Here is a 22,822-nt window from a genome sequence, read left to right on the forward strand (position 1 = left end):
TGCACCATATATGCTTTCAATCTTACCTAGAAATGGTCTGTGACATGCAAATGTTGATTTCAAGATGGACATATATATAGTTAAGGCTCATGCACGGCTTTCTTTCACACACAAAAATCATGCTTCTCTGATGCAGTTCATGGCCTTACAACACAGTCTAATATCAAGCATTACACAGTTGCACTGCGAGCACTCCAGTTTAAAGCTTGCTTTTCTCCGCTCCTTCAATATATTGGGGCCATCTTTTGACTGTACAAGCTTGCATTCTAGGTAGTGCCCACTAGAATATTGTTTTGGATAAAGTGAGTGTATGTATGGGCATTTGTACTTGGGCATGTATGCGCGTGTAAGTGAGTGTGAGTGAGTGTGTGCTCCGTGGGTTGTGGGTTCAGACGTTTCGTCAAGTTCCCATTGGACAATGCAAATATGCTCCGTTGCCGCGGTGTTTGCTCAAGCAGACCAGTAGAGGTTGATGATGCCCAATTTTTAAGCTCTGTGTTGCGGTTGAGCACTCTTTCTTCAGTGCTTCAAGAAGGCACAACACAATACACACTTTCTGAGAGCGGTTTAATAATCAAGCAAGGAAGGATGATCACACTCAATGGTGTTCATCAGTACAGGCTCTTCAGCTTCTAGAGGAAAGATCCCACAACCTTTTTGAAAATGTAGACTTGTATATCAAAAGTCTGTCCTGCACGTGCTGAAACACACGCAGGTGCAAACAGCACTGCAAGGCCGTTCTTTACCAAGTGGAAATAAACCAGGTTGAGAGGATCCGTGCAGAAGGACAGAGGTCCAATGTTGGGGAAGGTTTGTGCATTCGTAGTACAATCATTTTGTGTTCATTGTTCTGCTTCTTAAAGGGTTCTTGTCACTAGAGGGCAGTAGAGTTAGGAGCCTAGACCTATGGTGAATACATCATGGCAGAGACATAGGAATACCTAATAATACACCCAGTTAGTCCAGGGTGAGACATTTGAATGTCTGTCAGATATTCCGGGACCTCAGAAATCACAAGTCTGCTGCAAATTCTCTCAGTACATTGAATGTTAATAACATTGTTTACGAACACTACTATGCAGTGGGGACCTTGGGCCGGATTTTGCTAGATCTGGGATCGAGCAAAAAAAAGTCTCCCAAGATCCGGAAAAAAAACATATGCAGCCTTCAGTTGGTTATTAGTAGTTGTGTTCGGGCGTTAAATGGTGGCAAAAACCAGAATTCAAACCTCGGTTCCCGGTGACAAGGGCAAGACACTTAGACCCATAATGCCTGATCAGGAGCCCTGTGAAATGGCTTGTTAGGATTGTACTTTGCAGGAAATGCTTCAATAAAGCTATTTTAAGTTTGAAAGATGTGGTCCATCTCAACATGCTTCACCGCGTGCTGGAGCTGCAATGGCAGCTCTTCCAAGTTTCAGAATCGAGTCAACGCTGACGCCCACTTCTCTAGAAGAGGAAGAATCTGTGGGAGGAGGTGCCCATTGGGACCCTCTTCTGCTTGTCTGGCTGCACTTCATCTTCACATAGTTTCAATAAGCACAATGGGATCATAGTGCTCGCCAGTAATGTAGCGAGATGACCTTGGAACTGTATAGGATATTACCGCAATATTACCAGATGCCTCAGAGTTAGGTGCGCTCTACAAATGCCAAAATAAATAAACAAATAAATCTAGCTGATCAATGCGCACTTAAAAAAAGTGTTGCTTAAAAGTAGAGATGTGGGAGTGTGTGTTTTTTGTACCATCACACAAATAATCAGTGCAGAGGAATACAAAGTGAAAAATATAGCTTAGTGGGTGTGGTAAAGTCGGGTGTGTGTCACAGATGCAAGAGTTCCTTGGGCCATTTTTAACTCATATATGTATATAAAAAATAACAAATAAAAACACTGTAAAGTTAATAAATCTTAGACATACATTTATAAGCAAGGTCTATATCCTAAACTCATGCTAGGCGATCTTTGGCTGCCTCCTGCTTTTCACATTCTGCCATCTAACCGTATGATGAACGTGACAAAATGGCCGCCCCAAGGGCACGTTACCTGATCGCCCCAGCTGACAGGTGCCCGTAGGAGCCGCTGGCGGCAGAGCTGCTCCTGGAGTTGTTGATGTACGCTACCAGAGAGTTGGGAGAGGTCCGGATCATGGTTTGCAGGTCGATGCTGGCATCGGAGAGCGGGGAGATGGACAGGGCTCGCTTCCTACTCAGTCGCGGCGTGAGCCTGGGGCTGGAATACCGGGACACTGCGCAAGAGGAGAAAAAGTCCTTGGTTAATACAACATGTGGTGGTAATATAAATGAGGATTAGCCCACAGGGAGCATGCTGTGCATCTTCAGATGCTGGGTCCCAAAGGGCCGTGCTCAGGAAGGGTTCCCTTTACAACGAACACCAAGAGACGCTCCCGGCTACAGACTTCATCTATATCGGACCAGGACATAAGGGGAAACCTACCCTCAATGCTCCTTTTCTTAATCCTTAATGTATTTGCATCCTACTTCTTTGTGGCATTTGGTCACATTTTGTGGACTGTTTAGGTCTAAAAATATCTTGAATATCTGTGGTTCGACGTGGATTCAATCATGTGTTAGGCACAACCTGTATCAGGATATATGCGGATGAATATCCGATGACCTAACCCTTCACACACGCCAATGTTAATTGGCAACGGAGAGCTGATCCTTGCCCCTGTAGCAACATCTGTGCCATACAGGAAGACTGGTTCTAGCCATATCTCCACCCTCTCAAATCTACTGAGGCTTTTCCGCCATACCCACCAACCTCCCCAGATCCTCACAGCAGACAAAGGCAGCACCAGGGATTATTATGGAGCGCATATTAGAAAACACAATTTGGGGCTGCATTCTCCATTTTTGTTTGGGGTAGCAACTTTCTCAGTTTCAGAGTCAGGATATGCAATGCATTCTCTCCCAATCGCCATAGGGCAGGGCTCAGCAACCACTGGCTTTCCAGATGCTTTTGACTACAACTCCCATGGTCCCTCGCCAGCAAAAACAATTGTGAGGGATAATGGGAGTCCTAGTACAACACATCTAGAGACCAGCAGATCGTAGACCTCTGCCATATGGATTCAAACCAACAAAGATTCAGATAAACAGATACAAACTAACATGCATTTCAATATTTTGTTTTAAGCTGTCAGTTCTGCTCCCCGTTAGAACAGATGCCTTCTATCGAACCTGACTGTTTGCACCCCAGCTTCTTTATTGACTGTATAAAGAGGATCCAGACTTTATACCCCTCCCATGCTTAACATTTTTTCTAGTGTCACTATATGCTTGTTTTTAAATACTATGTTTTTCGATGGATATAATGTTCAATGCAACACACTCCACGGGGCTACACATTCCTAGCAAATGTGCAGATGCCGATACATTTCTCAATCTATTTATTTATTGGTGTTTTGTACCACAGCAAATGTAGCTAATATTGATAAAGAGGCCAGTGATAGCCAACACTACTCTTGATGTGAAATCATTCATGTCACGCGGAACCTTTTAATCCACATAGTCAATCCAAATGTATTATCAATGCTGGAGGCTCATATTGTGCATCAGACACTGATATTTCCTTCTCCTTGACAGCAATTAAGACAATTCAGATAGAACTGCACTCAGCAACGCTCAGTATTGGCAGTTAACCCCCAGATCTGTATGTCCAAAACTCCCAACACCACTTAACCATCCTTCTTTTCAGCACCTAAAACTGCCTTTACATGTTCCTTCCTATTATCATAATATGGCCAGTCAGCTTCCTTCATCATGTCTTCTGTTATTTTGCGATCCAATAATGCAACTCAATTGCTGATATTCTTTAAGAAGGTGTGACATGCCCACCAGGTCCAAGAGTGCTCCAATAGGAGCAGTGCTGCAACCAGTCCCCAATGCACCCACTGTGCCTGGTGTTATGTTATGTTATGTTATGTTATGTTATGTTATGTTATGTTAAATGTATTTGTGTGAAGCGCAGCGGTCGCCCAAAGGCATCATGGCACTAGGAAAGGAAAACATCACAGGAAAACAAAGAAGTAGCCAGAAAAAAAGTTAGAAAATACATTTTTCAACCCACAACAAAACAAAAGAAGGTCGCCAATTGCGCAATTAAGAGTATGGTGGCATATTCCAGAGAATGGCACCTGCAACAGCGAATGTGGGGCGGGGCCAGCAGCTCTGGAGCAGCGGAACCGTGGAACCTGGATAGAGAGAGCATTATCCGAACGAATAAGTCTAGGCGGGACATTGGGACGAAATTGTCCTGTAAACATTCGCCTCCACTGCCATAGAAGGCAAGACAATAAAGGAAACTGGAGGAACCGCTTTTTGAAGGAGACAGCAAGTGATTTGCAGATTTCTGCCTCGAGCCGCTAGTTCTGGCTTTGTTCCCAAGTTGCAGGACAGGGTAGGACATGGGTAGGACAGGGTAGGACATGGGTAGGACAGGGTAGGACATCTAAGAAACTTTCATTGGAATACACTTTTCACAATGTGAAGAAGCTCTTGAGTCAACCAATGGCACACCTGTAACAGGATTGGGAGGATACTGAGGTCAAGGGACAAGCCATTGAGTGATCAAGGTTTCATTACGTACCGCGGAACCTCTTTGTTCATAAACTACCAGTGCCCAACATCTTGGATCCTTCACATACTTACTGACACAATGTCGTCAAATATCTCCCTAGAGCAGAACTGGCAATGCCACAGGTGGGCCCCTGGGTCAAGAGATTACAGGGAAAGGCAGGTCTTTCCCTCGCCTCATTGGTGCTACGCCATGCTGGTAGGCGGGACCTGGAGAATGAGCTGCCCGGCAAGCAGGAGCAGCAGCCGTAGCTCTGATGCCAAGAGAATTTGGAAAACAGGGTTCAAATGTAGCCGAGGAACCAAACGTTCTATAATCTAAGAAACCCCATCACATCCTTAAATTATACGTGAACACGAAAACAGGATAAACAGGATAATCAAAGATGAAAGAGCCTTGAAGAAGTGCGAAACTCGGTCCGAAACACATGGTGGCTCAGAAAGAATATGATTACAAACATAATAACTAATTTAGTTAAGATATGAGCATGTTTAAAATAGAAAAAAAAATTAACTGACCTAAAAATCCTATATGGAGGATTTTGGTAAAATATCCGAAAATGAAAATACAGATGCAATGTTATTTCTTCACGAGCCCGCCTCTGCCCTGACCTGTCCTTTCAGCCATTGGCATCATGCTGAGCCGGTGGTGGTGGCCCCGGCATCCACACGTGGGCATTGATGAGCACAGGAAGGGCCACTGCCGGGGCAGAACGGCAGACACCAGGAGAGGAAAGTGGGTTCATTACCCCGCAGGGCACCTATCCTTACTTCCCTTCCTCGTAGGGTCATAGTCAGTGCAAGAATATGTGCCGTCTTTTTTATTTAACCCACGTGGTGGGTGGGAACCTATCCCCCTCCTGCTGATGGAGCCATGCTGGATTTCTGGCATTGGCTTGCCCTAACATCCGAGTACCCCTACCTCCAACTCCCAGGCAACCAGGGGCGGACTGGCCTATAGGTTACTCTGGAGATTTCCCGGCAGGCCTCTGCACCCTGGGCTCCTTTTGTTGGATATTTCCAAATTTTCTCAAAGGAAAAGGCCTGAGCTCGCTGAAAATGTGAACTATGGGGCACTTTGAACATTATGTTCAGGCCCTCTCTTGGTTCCCAGTCCACCACTGCAAGCAACTACACCCACAGAAGAATGTGATGGCCAAAACTGGACAAGCCAATCAATCAATTTCCTGTCTGACCCCAAACGGCCTCCATATTTGCCTTTCCATGCTTTGCACTTTTGAACCCCGTTTCGTCCGGCAGTCATATCGAATGTGCGCACTGCGAAAAGCCCTAGAGGAAACGGGTGACAGGCATTGGGAAAGACGAGAGAGGGTTTGCTAAAAACAAAATCCACCCGGCTGTCCCTGGGTTACGTCACTCACTGTCACTGTGATTCCCCCGCCCCCCGCCATGACTGCCTGACCAGGTCATTGTGATTAGCGAATGACTGGGGACGGTGGGCTTGTTTACTCGAAAAGTCAGGAGTAATGGCATCCGAGCATGGCTGGACTTTCTCTGCGAAAATTCAGAGCGCCGTCTAGCAAAGCAATGCACATCGCGGGGCAGGGGGTTCCCAGACAGAGAAGTGCACGGCAGTAGTTCCCCTGCATTCAAGTCTGACTTTTCAGCCAACCGCCTTTTTGATTGCTGAAACACGGCGTTTAGTGTTCCACACTCGAAGTGACGAAGGCACGAATTTGGCCCCGATATCACGGGCTCCGCATTTCATCATTGTTTTTCTATTTTAAACCACACGTTCCTCCCTCTGTTTGTATGCTTTACACTCGCTGGCGTATCAAAAACAAGAGAGGAATACTCCCCGCCCGTTTGCAATAAGACTTTGGAACACAATGTTGGCGCGAGCATATATGATCTAAAAAAGGCAACTCTGCTCTCCCTCGAACCTGCAAAGGCCTCAAAATGAAAGCGTCCACTTGTCGCTTTGTAACGGGATCCCCACTTTTGCAGATCAAAAGAGGGCTCTGTCCCAGGCGGGCCCCCACCAGCCCCGGCTCAAAGGAGCGCACTGCAATTTTCCAATCTGATGGGTCGTGCTAAGAGATGGGGCGCGATGCGGGGGCGGGAGGGGGGCCTGTTTCGGAACCGTGGGAACGGCGTAGATCGTGGGAGATACAGAACAGCGGGGGTGGGGGCAGAGGTTATCGAGGGGGGGAGGGGAGTAGCTCCAGTAGCGTCACTAGAAATCAGTATTGAGGGGGTTAAACCGGGAGGGGGCACAAATACAAGAAGGTGGGACAGCGCGGCCGAACTGGTTTAAGTAAGTATACCTATATTTTCCCCAGCTGGGTAAAAGAACGTGTCATTAAGCACGTTCAGAGTAGGCTTAATGCAATAAAATGTTTGCATCTAGTTGATAGACATCCTAAAAAGTCAACTCATGTTGAACATTTCAAAAATGCCCTTGCAGTCAGCAAGAGACTGCATTATTTTACTTCAGGCAGACATCACTCCCAGCACAGCTTCACATAATGTGTACATTGAGGTGGTATTTAGCAGAAGAGATATAACTTCCAGCTCAGCTTTAAATAATAGCAAGTCAAAAATAGATATCCCTTATACCTCAGTTTCAAACAGATGAAACGTCACATAAAGGTGCCAGGTACACGGGGAAAGGAGGCAGCTGCTCCCTTGGGTCTTTAGCAATGGCTGCAGGAATCTCACTTTGCCCCCACCCCCTAGAATTGTTTACAGTTTTTGACTGTACATCCCAGTTACGGCTGGTGAGTTTTTAACTGGAGGGGCGTAAATATTTCCCCCAAATATGCCAGTGTACAGGAGCGTAGCTACAGACCCAAAAACAATAAAGAGGTGTCGAGGGGCTTCCCCCAGGGAACATTTTTAAAATAATGGATTAAAATGGTGCATTTTACAGCACACTGTTTTGAAAAATTGGGTAACATGGCTACTGTTTTTGCAATTGGTTTTGTAGGGGAAATCATTAAAAAAAAATTCAATAGTTGCAAGTCACCAACAGTGCAGAGGAGCATTTTGCAAACACGTTATCATGATGCCTTTGCCCACAATATATGCCATTAAAACACATTTCCATGCTGGCTGCACCAATATATGCCAGTATTCCAACATAACCTCATATTCATGTTTGCTTTGCGCATAATGGAAGTAATGATGATACTATAAGAAAACATATCCATGCTTTTTCTGCCAAAATACGCCAGTATCCCCACGTAATAACATACTCCAGTTGGCTTTACATAAACAATGCCATGCCACAGTATGAAAACATGTCCAAACTGGCTGCATCAAAATGCCAGTCTAGCCACATAAACACTTATGATTGCTTTATCAAAGATGCCCAAATACAAAATGTTATTCCACAATAAGACATCTTTAGATTGGCTGCATCAAAATGCCAGACTAGGCACGTAGTAACACTTATGGCAACTGTATCAAAGATTCCCAATACAGAATATCATGCCACGGTACGAAATGGCTAGAATGGGTGCCTTAAAATGGCAGTTTATCTACATAATAACATTTAACACACTTGCTTTATCAAAGCTGCCGATTCAAAATGTCATGCCACAGTAAGAAATGGCAAGACTGGCTGGATTACAATGGCAGTGTAGCTACATAAGAACACTTATCATGCTTGGAGTTGGAGCATGTGGAGCATTTGGCCATGTTTTCACAGCACCAAGGAAGTTATGGTGGATTTAAAAAGGTTTGAAAAAGAAACTTTCACCTGTTGTGGCTCAGAACTGAAGGTGAACTTCCAGTGATGGCCACTAGGCGACGTTGTGGAATGTGTGACTTGGCTCAAATGGATTTTCCTATTTTCACAGTTCAGGAGAAAGTTTTTTTTTTCAAACTGTTTTAAACCCACCATAAATTTCTTGGTGTTGTGAAAACATGACCAAACGCTCCAACCTCAAGGCTGTCAGGACTATACTGCACTGATGATCCCTAATAAGGGTGAAGCCATCTATGTAGTTGTCCTGGTAGCCATGCAAATGTCTGTCTTGGCTTGATTAAGCTATGTATAAAGTATCAGTGCCCTCTTAAACAAAGACAATTTCCTGGAGAAAAAGGTTTGCATTTGGACTAATTTGCATACCCACAATGCCTTGCTGTTGTTGCTCAGAACTGGAGGTGAACTTCCAGTGATGGCTACTCAGCCGGCGTTGTGGAATGTGTGACCCATCTTTTTCTAGGCATAAAAAACAATATAAAGGCCATGTTTACATTGGCTCAAACACATGTTCTCAGCGCATCACATTCTGGTATGTGTAGTCTGGTTTTGAAATGGCTCCACACACCATACTGTCCTATGTGCAGCGCTGCATGTTCAAGAGCTTCTCGAAAGGTTTCTGTCGGCTTGTGAGTGGCCTGCGTGCACGCAGGTGGACAAGGAAGGTGAGGACGGGGGTGATTGAGCTGCTTCTGGTTGGCACCTCTATCTCCTGTTACTGGACTCCCCTGTCGCAAGTCAGGTGCACAGGAAAGCTCAATACAGCATCAATTATCCAAAAATAGAAACGCTATGGACCAAATTCATGGAAAAGTGTGCATTTAACGCACAAGTGCAGCGCGCCGAGAACGACACTCTGCGTATTTATGGAATTGTTTGCGCAAAGTAAAGGTATACACAATTCACGGCCGGAACGCCCCTGACACGCCCCCACACAAAACAAAAACAGCCAGAACAGCTACCTTTGTGTGCTCCCCTGGGTGCGAATACACGCACCCTTCAAAAAGTGTGTGGAATTCCTCGCAAGTGGGCCTACATCTCAGGGAACCCTAGCGGGGTCCCCCGTCACTGTTACCGGCACCATGAGGATATGCATAAAATTTATCGCAACTTGGGTAAAACTCTGAAAATATGCATGTTAACCCCTGTAAACCATTCCTGCATGCCCCCGTAAACCATTCCTGTACCCTGCTAAAGCGTGTACACACACCCCTAAGTCAGATCGGAACCACGGCTGCGTACACACACCCCTAAATCTGACACCCGATCTTACTCCTGTGCCATGAATCCTATGCACATGTGTCTGTACGCCTGCCTTCGGGTGGCGGATCGTATGAGGGCTTTGCGTGGCCATTTCCCCGCCGAGAGGTTGCGCACTCGGATCAATGAATACGTATCGATCAACGCAATGCTGTGTGTGCGATGGACTGCCTGAGGGCTGTCCTTCGTAATGCCTACTTTTGCCTTGTTCTTTCTCATTTTCCGTGTTCCACCCCCTAGCTGGCCCTTTGCGCAAGACACGCCCACAGTCTGCCTGGCATCTCGTGCAAGGCACTCAGCCTCTAACAGTAATGTGCTGAGCCTGCATGAAGTCACGCAAAGTACGAAAAAAAGTCCCACACATTTGATTCCATCGATCGACGAGCAGGATTTTGCACGCAGTTTGGAATGCAATGTCCCTATTTTCCGCACAGATAATTCCATAAATCGGGTCCTTTTTAGATTTCCATCTCCCGAGTGCAGACTAGAGGACCATTCGACGAGGGCTGGACTTCTGGTACTTTGAGCCTTCAGCTAGACCCCAACCCCCTGTCACCTCCTAAATTCCTTCCCTGAACCAGAGATTATCCATTTGCTATAAGGCAACCTCTACCCCTTATCCATTTACAGAGGGATTTTAGCCAACCATCCTTTAACAATCAGAAGATAAGGAGAGGCCAATCTACAGCCATTTTATTTTTATTGGAAACAAAAACTCAGACCCATTTAAGTAACCATTTTGCCATCTGGGCCGGTGCCAACAGAAGCACCTATGCAGTGTAATGGTTTTGTAGACAGAATATTGCTTGCTGAAAACATTCAACTGCAAATTCCAGCGTGCAAAGCGGTGTTGGCTAAAAAGCCAGGCCTGGATTAAAGCTTGTCCTGATTAGATGGCCAGTTGTCGCTTTAAAATGAGGTGCACAGACTGAAAGTTGGGAAGCAGCAAAAGAGACAGCAATTCAAACAGGCTGGAGATTGAAAAAAACAGACAATAAAAATTACAGACCATACTAAATACTAAAAAAAACTAGGAAGCAAGCTCAGTAGGTTAATACCCGGCACAGGGATCAGTGCACATCCGCAGATAGCAGTTCTGAATCTGATTCAAACATACTGATTTGAGCTAAAACGAGTATTGTGATAAGCACCATAACAATGATGCATATAGTAGCTTCTTTGACATATTGTTCTAGAATACACTAGTGAAACAGTCACTCAGAGGGCCAAACAACCAGTAAAACAACCCCCCACTAAGAATATCCTATTTCTAAACTTGGATTTTGCTCACATTTCTTCTCAAATCGACGGTTCCTCAATTTACTGCACGTATAAAGGTTGAGTGGGCCAAACCTGGGCCCTAAAGGTGTGAACATAGAGCTCGGCAGCATGAGCTGAACTCGCTGCGCTACGTGACCAGCTTCAGGGTCCTTTAACTGCATGTCAACTTCTGGAGCTTGGTGAAAGGGGCCCTTATAGTTAGATGATGTCACCAGGGCTGAGTTGTGTTACTGGATCTCCTTATCAGGGCCTTCTGTGATGAATGGCGCAAAGCAAGCAATGCTAATTGGGTGATGCCAATCTGGATCCCAAGATTGCAACTAATTAGTTTGAGGACAGTGATTAAAGGTAGTGACTGTGGAGCCCCATGCCTGGGCAGCAGGATCAGTGATTAAGTTTCCAATTTCACAGTCCCAACTTTACCCAACAAAAAACAACACACCTTCATTTCATTATAAACAAATCCAAACGCCAACCAAATCCAAACTTGATGATTTGAGACCCACCGCTGACCGACCACTTCTCCGACTCAAGCGCATTTCTTAGACCTAAGAAACAGCGCATGCACGTGAAGGACAATTGCAATCATTATTTATCATTGGTGAAAGGAAAACAGATGATACATATGACAGAGATATGAAAAAGATAGCAATTGCTCAGTTTGCAACAGCATTCAATATTACTCGCTGTGCACTCCTGTAATACCACGATCAAAAACCCTCACTCTCAAGGTCAAAAATAGCAAAGGGCACATGCCGCCAAAACAACACCAGGAACCTTTCAATCAGTTTTAGCATTCGATTCATATGGCTGCCTCTTAACACTTTTGGGGACAGACTTTTGTAACAAAATCAAAAGGCATTTGGGGACAATTTATTTATTATTATTTATATTGCACCAAGACCAAGCCTGTAGGACATTCACGCTCCGAGTCACTTGTGTATGAGCGCGATATAAATAAAATATCACTTTCAATTAAAATATCAAAAGGGCGCACACGACTAAGACAAAAACTACGTTTATAAGGACTAATGAAGGTCAGTCACCTTCCCTGACCATCTAGCGCAGTGCTAGTCAAAGTTTTTGAGTAAAAATATTGCTGGAGCCCCCCGCCCAAGAAAAAATATTGCTGTCGCCACCCCCAAATGCCATATCTGCTTATATTTTCTGTTAAATGTTGTCACAGGACTCCACCCATCCCCCACCATCTCCGCGCCCGTGGGAAATATAGGGAGTAGAGTTTCTTTGGAAGCAATGCATTCTACTGCATGCAGGTGAAAAGAGTTCCGTGCCTCCTGCCATCTTCCTGCTAATGTACCTGACGAAGGTTCCGCGGCTTATCACTGACGGCCGTCCGTCCTGCTGTGCCCTTCGCCCACGTGCCTCCTTGCTAAGCTGCATTCTTTTCCATCCTTATCTGTGAAGTTCCCAAATTGTTTTTATCAGCTGCAAAAACAGAATTCTTGTACAACACATTTGATTTGAAGGCGATGACATAAAGAGAGTCGCAGTTGACTATAAAGCTTCGGTGGCGCTTGTATCACGCAATGAGAACTATCTCCTGATACAGAGAGTAGTATATTGGAATGAAATGTGCATAACTGTTTCGATCACTCTACATCTGTAAGGCCTACACCTCCCCTCCCACCCGGTCCTGACCCTGACTACCCTACTGCGTTGTAAGATCTCTGATCACTACACACACAAATCCACCAGACAGCCGACACTGGCCTATCTGTTAGCACATCAACTAATCAAGCCTTGCCCAAGCTCTCCTCTTTAGCCCTATCACACTCTCACACATCAGCGACTAACCAGACCCAAAGCCTTGTAGTCTATCAGATCCTGCGCTCTACCCTCTAGAGAACATACTTCGGAGTCTCTCTGCCAAACCTATAAGAAGCAGACGGGCACACAGGAACCAGTACCTGTGACCTGCACCGATCAACACCACAGGTTTCACAATCACCTCTCCCACTGTCCCACTAATCACCCCCCACATTTCTCTTTCAGAGCAATATGCAGCAAGGCCACAAGAAGTGGCAGAGTGCACTGTACAATACCACTTAGATTGTACGTTCATTGCATTGCATCCCAAAAAGATGTTTGCTCAATTTCACATGTCAGAAAAAGTTATAAAATCCTAAGATGATGACTTCATCAAACATGTTTGAATGTTGTCCATTGAACAGCACAGCAGATACATTGTTGCTGTGATGCTTTTTAACAGTACAGCAAATACACTCTTGCTGTTAACGCTATTGTATTACACCACAGATACACTGTTCCTTAACGCGTTGCTGTTAACATTATTGAACAGCACTGCAAGATACACTGTTGATGTTAACGCTATTGATCAGCATCACAGATACACTGTTGCTGTTAACATTATTGAACAGCACCGTAAGATTCACTGTTGATGTTAACGCCATTGAACACCACAGATACATGGTTGCTGTTAACGCTATTGATCAGCATCGCAGATATGCTATTGCTGTTAAATAAAATAAATAAATAAATACACGTTTTGTATTTGTAAAGCACCTTGCAGCCCGGAGGCATCGAGGCGCTGTTTCAAGAAAGTGTTTTAGTTACAAGATGTATATGACAATGCAAGGGTTACAGGTAGCAAATGCCTGAAAATTAGATCCTGGGTAGGAGTTATACAAACAGTCTTGTTTTGATTGCTCTTCTGAAGGCAGTGTGGGATTCAATGCTTCTGACTGTGGGCGGGAGCAGGTTCCAGTTGGTGGCTGCTAGCACCGGGAAGCTTGAGCCGCCTGAAAAGGCTTTGAGGCTTTTGGGGATGGCCAGAGGGTTGGTGTAACATTATTAAACAGCACTGCAAGATACACTGTTGACTTAGTTGATAGATCGGATTGGTTTTGAGATCAATTCCGGTGGAACAAACAAGTCTAAATGTCGGTTTTAAATGGGGACTTCAGCATAGCCGATGATAAGCTCCTTCTCCGGAAGACCCTGTTGTTTCAACATTACATACAGTGGGTTAACTCATTCACTGCCAGGACTTCGAACACTTTCCCACGGAAAATGGATGTTTGCATTTGCATCATAAAGGCAATGAAAGGGTTAATAAGTCATAGCACCTGTTCTGCTCAATTAACCACCAGAAACCTTTCAGAAATATGCAAGAACTTCTTTGATTCAGCGTGTCTCAAATTAGAAAAGCGAATGGCTGCACTGCTGTAATCCTGGAGGGGTAGGTGGGAGTCAGATGTGCTTCACCTTGACTCAGCAAGTTCCTACTGAGTTTCCCAAGTTTGCTCTGTATGTGAAGGTACGGGAATTACCCGTCACTGACCAAAGTGGAAATCCCCCAAAAGAGGTTGGGACAGACAAGCATATCTATGCTCAACATCAACTAGTCGAGTCATTGTTGAATGATATGTATGTTATTTGGCATTTATATAGCGCCTTATGTATCATTGGTAAGATCTCAAACCTCTGGTGGGTTTAACGCCCTCGGGAACTGTAGTTCCAGTCAGTGGAGAGAGAGAGAGAGAGAGAGAGAGAGAGAGTCATAAGGTGCGTGGGTGCACCGGATATGTGTCCAGGTTCCGGCTGGTGTTGCATTCCCTGAACACACACAGTAGGTAGGGCACTCTTCCAAAAGTTTAGCAGCCAGAATGCATGTAGAGATGTAGGCCCTTTACCAAAAGCTAATGATATTTGGGACTTAAGAGTCATTATTTTCCAGGCAATTATCCCTGCAGTAATGAAGCAACACATTAAGGGCATGTCACATTTCCACAAAGGTTGTATTCAATTGTTTACTTTTCAGCATATGCAATGGTAGCGCACACTAATGCCTATGGCAATACAAACATATAATGGCTAATAGCTTGGGTTCAGTCACATTTTACCGCTGAGCGCAACAAAAAACGTCACAAAAGGACTTGAAAATAATTGCTACTATCATTGCTAGCAGACATGGGGAGAGACCCCAGGAATTAAATGTCCTAAGCAATCAATCGTGATCCGCTTTATCCAAAGCAGGGCAAAAGACCATAAATGTACTTTATAATGCGGGGCCAGACCCAGCCGAAGCCCTACCCACCAACAGAAAGACCGAACAATAATGAGTGATAGAGGGCATTTCTTCTTGGAATGAATTCTGATAAGATGATGCAAGACACTTCTATTCTGCCCAGTTTGATAAGTGAATGGGAGAAGTGTGTACATATGTGCTTGCATCTGAAATGGTATAGGCATGTAAATCCTTGAAGACGCCAGGACAACGCGTTGCCAAGCGGTGGAATACTCTACATGTGTCTGTACATATGGGGAGCACTGGTGTTCTGTACATAGGGGAAGCCCCTGGGGTTTGGGGATACTGGCTCTGTACAGGAGGAGCTGGGATGGGGAGGGGGCAGAGATCTGACATGATAAAAGAGCTATCAATTACAGCGTTAAGGAAAACGTTCAATGTCAAAGCCTTCTGAGCTGCAGCATTTTCCAAAAGCTATTTCGTCATTCGTGCCCTGCCCTGGGTTACGTTATGTTATGTTAAGCAGTGTTTGCAAAGCAAAACGCTTTGTGGCTCCGGCCCACAGTGATATTGTACGTCCTGCTTACAACACATCTCTTTTCAGCACCCAGTCACCTACACTAGACACACTCCAGCTCCCAGGCCTGCCAGAGAGAATGCGGCAGGATTCAAGTCCCATTGAAGCAATGGACTGACGTGGAACTGTTCAAAAACATCGACGGTCCTTTCAGAAATGCATTTTTGTGAAGGACTGAGGCTGTCAAGGTCTTTTGTTAAAAAGTCGGTGTGCAGATACCCCTGTATGTAGTACTTTTATTAAAAAAAACAACGTGTTTTTGTCGCAAATTCGTTATGTTTTAAATAATACGTTTTTTAAGATAAAGACATTTTTTTTTCTCCACCAAATTGGTTCGCTTTGAAACACAATTTCTTGTTGTATAAGAGCCTTACACATGCACAATAAATAAATAAATAAATACATAAAGTAGGTTGATGTTTATTAAGGACCAATTCGTTGTTGTCGAAAAGTAAAAAACATGTCAATGAATAATTTCATATTCTTGAACAGCTGCTTTTCAACAAATTGGCTTTTTTGTTAAAAAAAAAGTGTTCTTTTTCTTTTCTGAAGCAATACTTGTTTTGTATAAATTGACGTTGTGCTCCCTTTATTTCCAAGGTGAAAATTGCAGGCAAAATATGGTGATTAACAATTGGCCAGCAAAGTGAATTTTGTGATAACAAAATACGCAATATGCATTTTAGCAAATCAAAATTTGCCCAGCATCCCACACCACAAGTGAAATAACGTGTTACCAGGCACGCTACAGGTTTTTTGGTGTTATGTGCTTGCTCTGTGGCACTGAAACTGATTCATCCTATAAATAGTAAAGATGTAGCTCAGTTTGGGCCCTCGGATTGGCTGCCGAGGCTGACATTGCTCAGTCAGGGGCTCTGAAACTGGAGGACAAAAAGTATGAAGGTAAGTGGAAGGAGGCTTGAAGGAACATTATTAATAGCACAGCAAGGGGCTGTCATCTGCCAGGCAGCGTGCAGGCAAGCCAGGATAAACAGCAAAAGGGGACTGAGGGGAGGAGCCAGGGCTGACCCGTGCTCCCCACCAAGTGCGGCACCGTTTCTCAGCCTATGTTTGCATTTACCAAACAAAGAGGAGAGCTTGGGCTGGGGAGGTTGTGCACAGGAGTGAGAGACATTGCAAAAGTATCCACTAGTACCCTGGAGCCCTGGCAAAGGACGATTGTTCTCCAGAAACAGTGCATGCATATACAAACACTGACTGCAGAAAAAGGCTTCTCAGAATATCGGCTCTGCACATAGCTATGTCGGCTGCACCACTACATAGAGGGCACGCATGCTCCAGCTCTGTGTTGTGTCTGTGTTTATATTCGGGTTTCATATGGTGCAATGTAGTAGGGAAGCAACATAGCACAGTACATCTTGTTGAGGATAACATTTGTTACATGTGTGTCAAGGGATGCACCCGCCTCGGAGGGGTGAGGATGCTCGGGTACCCATGCAGCCGACATAGCACTGAAGAGTAAGGTCTTGAGTTTCTGCTTTGCTCATAATGCAATAATTACTCCAAGGAGCCAATCCTAGACCAATTTACATTCTGTTACTGATTTTGCTGCAACAACCTCTGATGCAGGTAGCTCCATTTAATTAACTTCCTTCCTTTTGGTAACTCCACCCACCACTCCTCCACAGTCCTCCACTCACCGGCCACCAAGTGTTATCTCACCTCCTCTACCTCTCCATCCCCTCTCCCGGTCTACACAGAATTAAGCCCTCTCTACTTCTTTCGTATTACTAATGCAGACCTCTTTGCTTCTCAAAAGCCGTGCTCTATCTTCACCCTTTTTAAAGCGATCAAGCCCTCGAACCGGCAACAAGTCAAAATCCAATAGAAGTCAAAATCGCACCTCACTGTTTTGAAATCTATATTTGATTGTGTGTTGCAGAGTGGGATAAAGGTTGCAGTTGTGCCACCTTTTTAGACCGGTCAGACAGTTTGAAAACTGCATACCCTGCGTGAACAGACCACGGCTCAACAAGAGAAGCTTACTGGTGAGATGCAAAGACTGGCCAGGATATCATGCCTTCTGATCCCTGAAGAAGGTCGGCTATCTGAACCACCTCTTGAATAACCAAAGGATGGCTCTTCCCTAAGCCTTCTACAGAGAACAGATTATTATTATTATTATTATGAAGATTTTATAGAGCGTAACATGCCCAGAGATCTCAGTGCGCACAAATAACAGGAGGCAGAACGCACCCAACATAATGGCGAGTAGCCGGGTTCACAGAATATAAGCATCAGATAATCCGGCCAGTCAAAAGATTCAAGAGAAGGACTCTAACCTTTGGAGTTAAAAATAAAGGCCTTAATAGCTTTTTTGAAGCTAAAGTGGACTGAAATAGTTCTCAACTCTAGCAGAATAGAATTCCAAAGGCTTGGGGTGGAGGTGTCGAAGCTAGTGCCTCCAAAGATCTTAAGTCTGTGTCTAGGCTGATGCAATTTTTCAAGGCTGTTTGAGCAAAGAGAATGTGTGACCGGAGCCTTCTGCAGCCTCTTCATCATCTATATAGGTGCTTTCCCTGCCAGACATGTGTGCGTTGGTGTTAGCATTTTGTAAGCGATGCAGTGGTGGACCAGCAACCAGTTTAAGGATCTCCTGGCCTGGGTAACATTGTCAGTTCATGCCAGCCCACAAACCGCTCTAACAGCACCATTTTGGGCCACCTTTAGCATCTTCAAGTTATTTTTGGAGGTCCCTAGAAGGAGACTATTACAATAGTCTATTCTCAAATTCACAAGGGCTGTGGCCAACAACGATAGGTTGGCAGGTGATAGGTAAGGTTTGATCAGCCTAATTAATTTTGTTGTATAGGCACAGCAGGCTTTGATTTGCTTCACTTTTTTTTCTCTCATGTTTAGGCTTGAGTCCAAATAGACTCTAGACTCTGCGTGTTTTTTACGCAAGAGCTCACTTAAGTGACACAATCAGCTATTTCAAATTGTCTGTACCTGTCCACTAGCTTTCTCAAACGTTGACTGGAGCCTACCAACATGACCTCGGTCTTGCTGCAATTTAAAACCATGGAGTTGGTGTTCATCCATCCCTGAATCAGGTTGTATGTTTGATTAATTAACTGTGTGTCTCTCTCACCCGTCAGCTCAAAGGCCACCTGGGTGTCATCAGAATAATTGGTGTATTTAATGCCGACGCTGTCCAGGTAGTCAAAGAGCGGGCGTGTTTACAGATTGAACAAAGATGGAGAGAGACATGCCCCTTGCGGAACTCCACAAGTCAGCAATTCCGGAGGAGCTTGTAAACCCTCGGAGGCCAGTCTAGCCATCCTTGGCCCCAAGAAAGATGCTATCGAGAGTAGAGCAGGTTCAGAACAATTTGCAATTTTATCCAACCTCCAGATGCATTAAAGCAGCAAGCAATACATGCCTGTATGCCAATCATGCATCAGACAGTGTTCAAATTGTTGGTTCTTACATGATGCTACCTACTCGAAGACTCTTCCTCTGGCACTCTTGTGCAATCAACCTTTAGCCTGGGTGACTTTCATAAGATGGCATGCTTGCAAAGTAGCGGAAGATGCAACAAACGCCTTTGACAGCTTGGGTGTCCATCATAAAATGACATGCCTGCATAGTGGTAGAAGATGCAACAATCACCTGAGCAGTGTGGATGTATTTCATAGGAGGGTGTGCTTGCATAGTGATGGAAGATGCAACAAATGCCTGGGCAGCGTGGGTGTCTTTCATAAGATGGCATGCTTGCATAGTAGCAGAAGATACAACAAATGCATGGGCTGCGTGGGTGTCTTTCATAAGATGTCATGCTTGCATAGTGATGGAAGATGCAACAAATGCATGGGCAGCGTGGGAGTCCTTCATAAGATGGCATGGTTGCATAGTAGCGGAAGATGCAACAAATGCAAGGGCTGCGTGGGTGTCCTTCATAAGATGGCATGCTTGCATAGTGACGGATGATGCAACAAATGCATGGGCTGTGTGGGTGTCTTTCATAAGATGGCATGCTTGCATAGTAGCGGAAGATGCAACAAATGCATAGGCTGCGTGGGTGTCTTTCATAAGATGTCATGCTTGCATAGTAGCAGAAGATGCAACAAATGCATGGGCTGCGTGGGTGTCTTTCATAAGAGGACATGCTTGCATAGTAGCGGAAGATGCAACAAATGCATGGGCTGCGTGGGTGTCTTTCAGAAGATGTCATGCTTGCATAGTGATGGAAGATGCAACAAATGCATGGGCAGCGTGGGTGTCTTTCATAAGATGTCATGCTTGCATAGTGATGGAAGATGCAACAAATGCATGGCCAGCGTGGGTGTCCGTCATAAAATGACATGCTTTCATTCATTGGTAAGATAGCTCAGTGGATTGAGTGCTCGCTGCTGCGATCTGAGTGTGATCTGCAGGTCGCAGGTTCGAATCCTGGAAAGGCCAACTCAGCCTTTCATCCTTCCCAGGTTGATACATGAGTACTAATTTCGGTGGGTGATATTGTATGTGAATATGTGCTTTGGATTAAGGTGCTATATAAAAAACACATCATTATTATCGTAGCAGAAGATGCAACAAATGCATGGGCTGCGTGGGTGTCTTTCACAAGATGGCATGCTTGCATAGTGGCGGAAGATGCAACAAATGCATGGGCTGCGTGGGTGTCTTTCACAAGATGGCATGCTTGCATAGTGGCGGATGATGCAACAAATGCATGGGCTGCGTGGGTGTCTTTCACAAGATGGCATGCTGGCATAGTGGCGGAAGATGCAACAAATGCATGGGCTGCGTGGGTGTCTTTCACAAGATGGCATGCTGGCATAGTGGCGGAAGATGCAACAAATGCATGGGCTGCGTGGGTGTCTTTCACAAGATGGCATGCTTGCATAGTGGCGGATGATGCAACAAATGCATGGGCAGCGTGGGTGTCTTTCATAAGATGTCATGCTTGCATAGTGATGGAAGATGCAACAAATGCATGGCCAGCGTGGGTGTCCTTCATAAGATGGCATGCGACCATAGTGCCGGACGATGCAAGCATGTGAATCTGTGAACATTTCCTGTGCTGCAAAAACTGTTAGCAAGGGGCATTGTTTTTATGTTGTCCCCAGAGCTTGAAGGCTTTCCTGAAAATACTCTTTTATTGAAAAAAAATACATTACTCTTGTCCACTACAGCCTTATTACGGAAACCTTGCATCAATGTAAATGCAGTAGCGTTTCAATGCCTTTTTGCTACTAGGGAATGGTAAGAGCACCGGGGCAAATGATGACCTGATGGATCATGCATTGAAAGAATATATATATTGCACCAGGTCCATCTTTTTAAAAAAGTATGCGCCCGAGATTATGGCTAAAACGAGACAAAGCCGAGTTTAGAGGAGAAATGGGTCTCCGCAAGAGAAGTGAAGATTTCCTTAGAAAGACGCAAATGCCTGCGCATGTGCGCTGCACGGGAGCTACTCGAGAACAGCTGGGCGACCACTACCCCTAGATCCCTGTTTGCAGCCGATGTGGCGTGCCTGCCAGTCCAGCAACCTGACTTCTGACCTCTGAGGTTTGAGTGCCTTAATAGCTGGGTGTTTTTCCTGTCTGTCACACTATTGCTGGGTGGGCCTACTATCAGATTATTTAAACGAAGCAACATAGTTTGACCCCATGTATAAGTCCCCACAGTGCTGGAAATGGAAAAGATTAACTGTGGGATCCCACCAGCCATAGTTGGGGTTGGGGGTTAAGCAGGCAGGGGTAGTAAGTTAGGGGGGACTCAGGAGACTTTTATCAGTTACACCCCCATTAATAATCCTTTACATTTTAGTAGATGAATTAATACATTATTTAAAAAAGGAGCTGCGTTCCCCATAATGTTGCAAATCAATTGTGTATAGGCGCGTTATAAATGCCGTATCATATCATTAGAAAAGGTTCACATCTTTTTAATGTACAAAACTACATTTGCATATTTTCTGCACACTGCAGTCCTGACAGGAATATTGCTCTTGCCAAACGTTCCAGTGGTCTAGAGGGTAAGCCCCTTCACTTTGGACCTGAACACCAGAGTTCGAATCCTGGTGTCGCCTCTAAAGCGGATCTGTTACACAAATGGGCCAAGTAGATTTTTGCAGATCAGGGAAGACATTTTTTGCGGATCTCGGATCCGGGAACATCCAGCCCAACGACCAGAGCTGGACATACACTTGTAGGCTAAAAGAGAGAAAGTTAGGCCAGCACGAAGTTCAATGACAACCGGGCTGCCGTTTTTACCCCCACTAATGGCAACCAAAGGGCACTAGGTTTAAATAGTCAAATAACACATACGATGGAGCGCCAATGGGCTCAGAGTCATGTGACGTCACCTCTTATGATGACATGGAGGGGTAAATGGTTTTTATGATGTCACTTCCGCTATCCCTGTGATCTTGAGGAAATGATTCCGCTGCTATGACCTACTGCTTGACGTTCAGCTAGCAGAGCCCTCCCCCACACCGACGGGCGCCAATCATCAAGCAGCAAGATGCAGTCCAACCTATCCAGGGCCTAGCAGGGTCACCCTGACATGCGCAGGCTAAAAACAAACTCGTCTGATAATTGCGACACCATGAGAATGCGTCCCTTAACGCTGCCACGTGCTAAGTAATCTGCGTCGACTAGTATTACTGGCCTGGGGGAAATAACAAATTACACACATTTTGCAAAACAAGCTGGGAGACAAGGCGGCCGTGTTTGTTTGTCTGCATTTGCATACCCGCGGCCCCCCGCTCCTCTAACTGGGGGAAAGAGGCCAACGCTGGCAGCGAGATCCATCTCCGTTACTCCCACACCTCGGGGGAGACCTGTTTATTAATGCGCCACTTCCCTTGATGAATTACTAAGTAGAAAGGAGGGCCTTGTACTCATTCTTCCCCGTCTCAGCCCGTGATTTATCTCACCGGTGACTTGGCCCCCAGTAATATGCCGAGGGGATGGGGCCCATGTCCAAAAGCATCACAGCCTCACATTTCATTGGCTTGTCTCCTTCCGCTTGACGTCGTGCGCGTGTCCATTTCGGTCGTCGTCGCCGTAATTCGCCGTGGGGGTAAAACTCTGCAGGAAGCTGTCAGATTTCGGCAGGTTTGGTCTGGGAATCCACCCCAACACAAATCAAGTAATATCCATTTTATTGGTGTCGGCTCTAATTTACATCGCTCTGGTATCGGGGGGCCGAGGGAAAGGCCTTGATGGAGGGCCTTGCCATAATAAGGTGGCTGGTAGTTTAGGCCGCGCGCTGAGGTGCCCAGCATAGTCCTGTTTTTACATGATGCATGGGAATTAATCTGAGAATTGCAATTAATGAGAAAGAATGAACCCCTTTTTATCATGAGATCCATGCGGAGGCAGCCAGCGAAGG

At 45.2% G+C, this 22,822-nt stretch overlaps 1 protein-coding gene across 5 annotated transcripts in view; it reads right to left on the reverse strand.

Annotated features, from left to right (window-relative positions):
• GLI2 (GLI family zinc finger 2) overlaps positions 1 to 22,822 on the reverse strand; it is a 1,147,062-nt gene that overhangs the window by 60,774 nt on the left and 1,063,466 nt on the right. For all 5 annotated transcript variants that reach the window (XR_011274753.1, XM_069616740.1, XM_069616738.1 and 2 more), the window contains one exon: positions 2,046 to 2,247. Coding sequence is in view for 4 of the 5 variants with exons in the window: in XM_069616740.1 (XP_069472841.1) it covers positions 2,046 to 2,247 (202 nt within the window). In the remaining variant the exon portion in view is untranslated. The remainder of the gene's footprint in view (positions 1 to 2,045; positions 2,248 to 22,822) is intronic.

Source organism: Ambystoma mexicanum, chromosome 9, assembly GCF_040938575.1.
Source record: "Ambystoma mexicanum isolate Mex_15411 chromosome 9, UKY_AmexF1_1, whole genome shotgun sequence".
Taxonomy (NCBI): Eukaryota; Metazoa; Chordata; class Amphibia; order Caudata; family Ambystomatidae; genus Ambystoma; species Ambystoma mexicanum.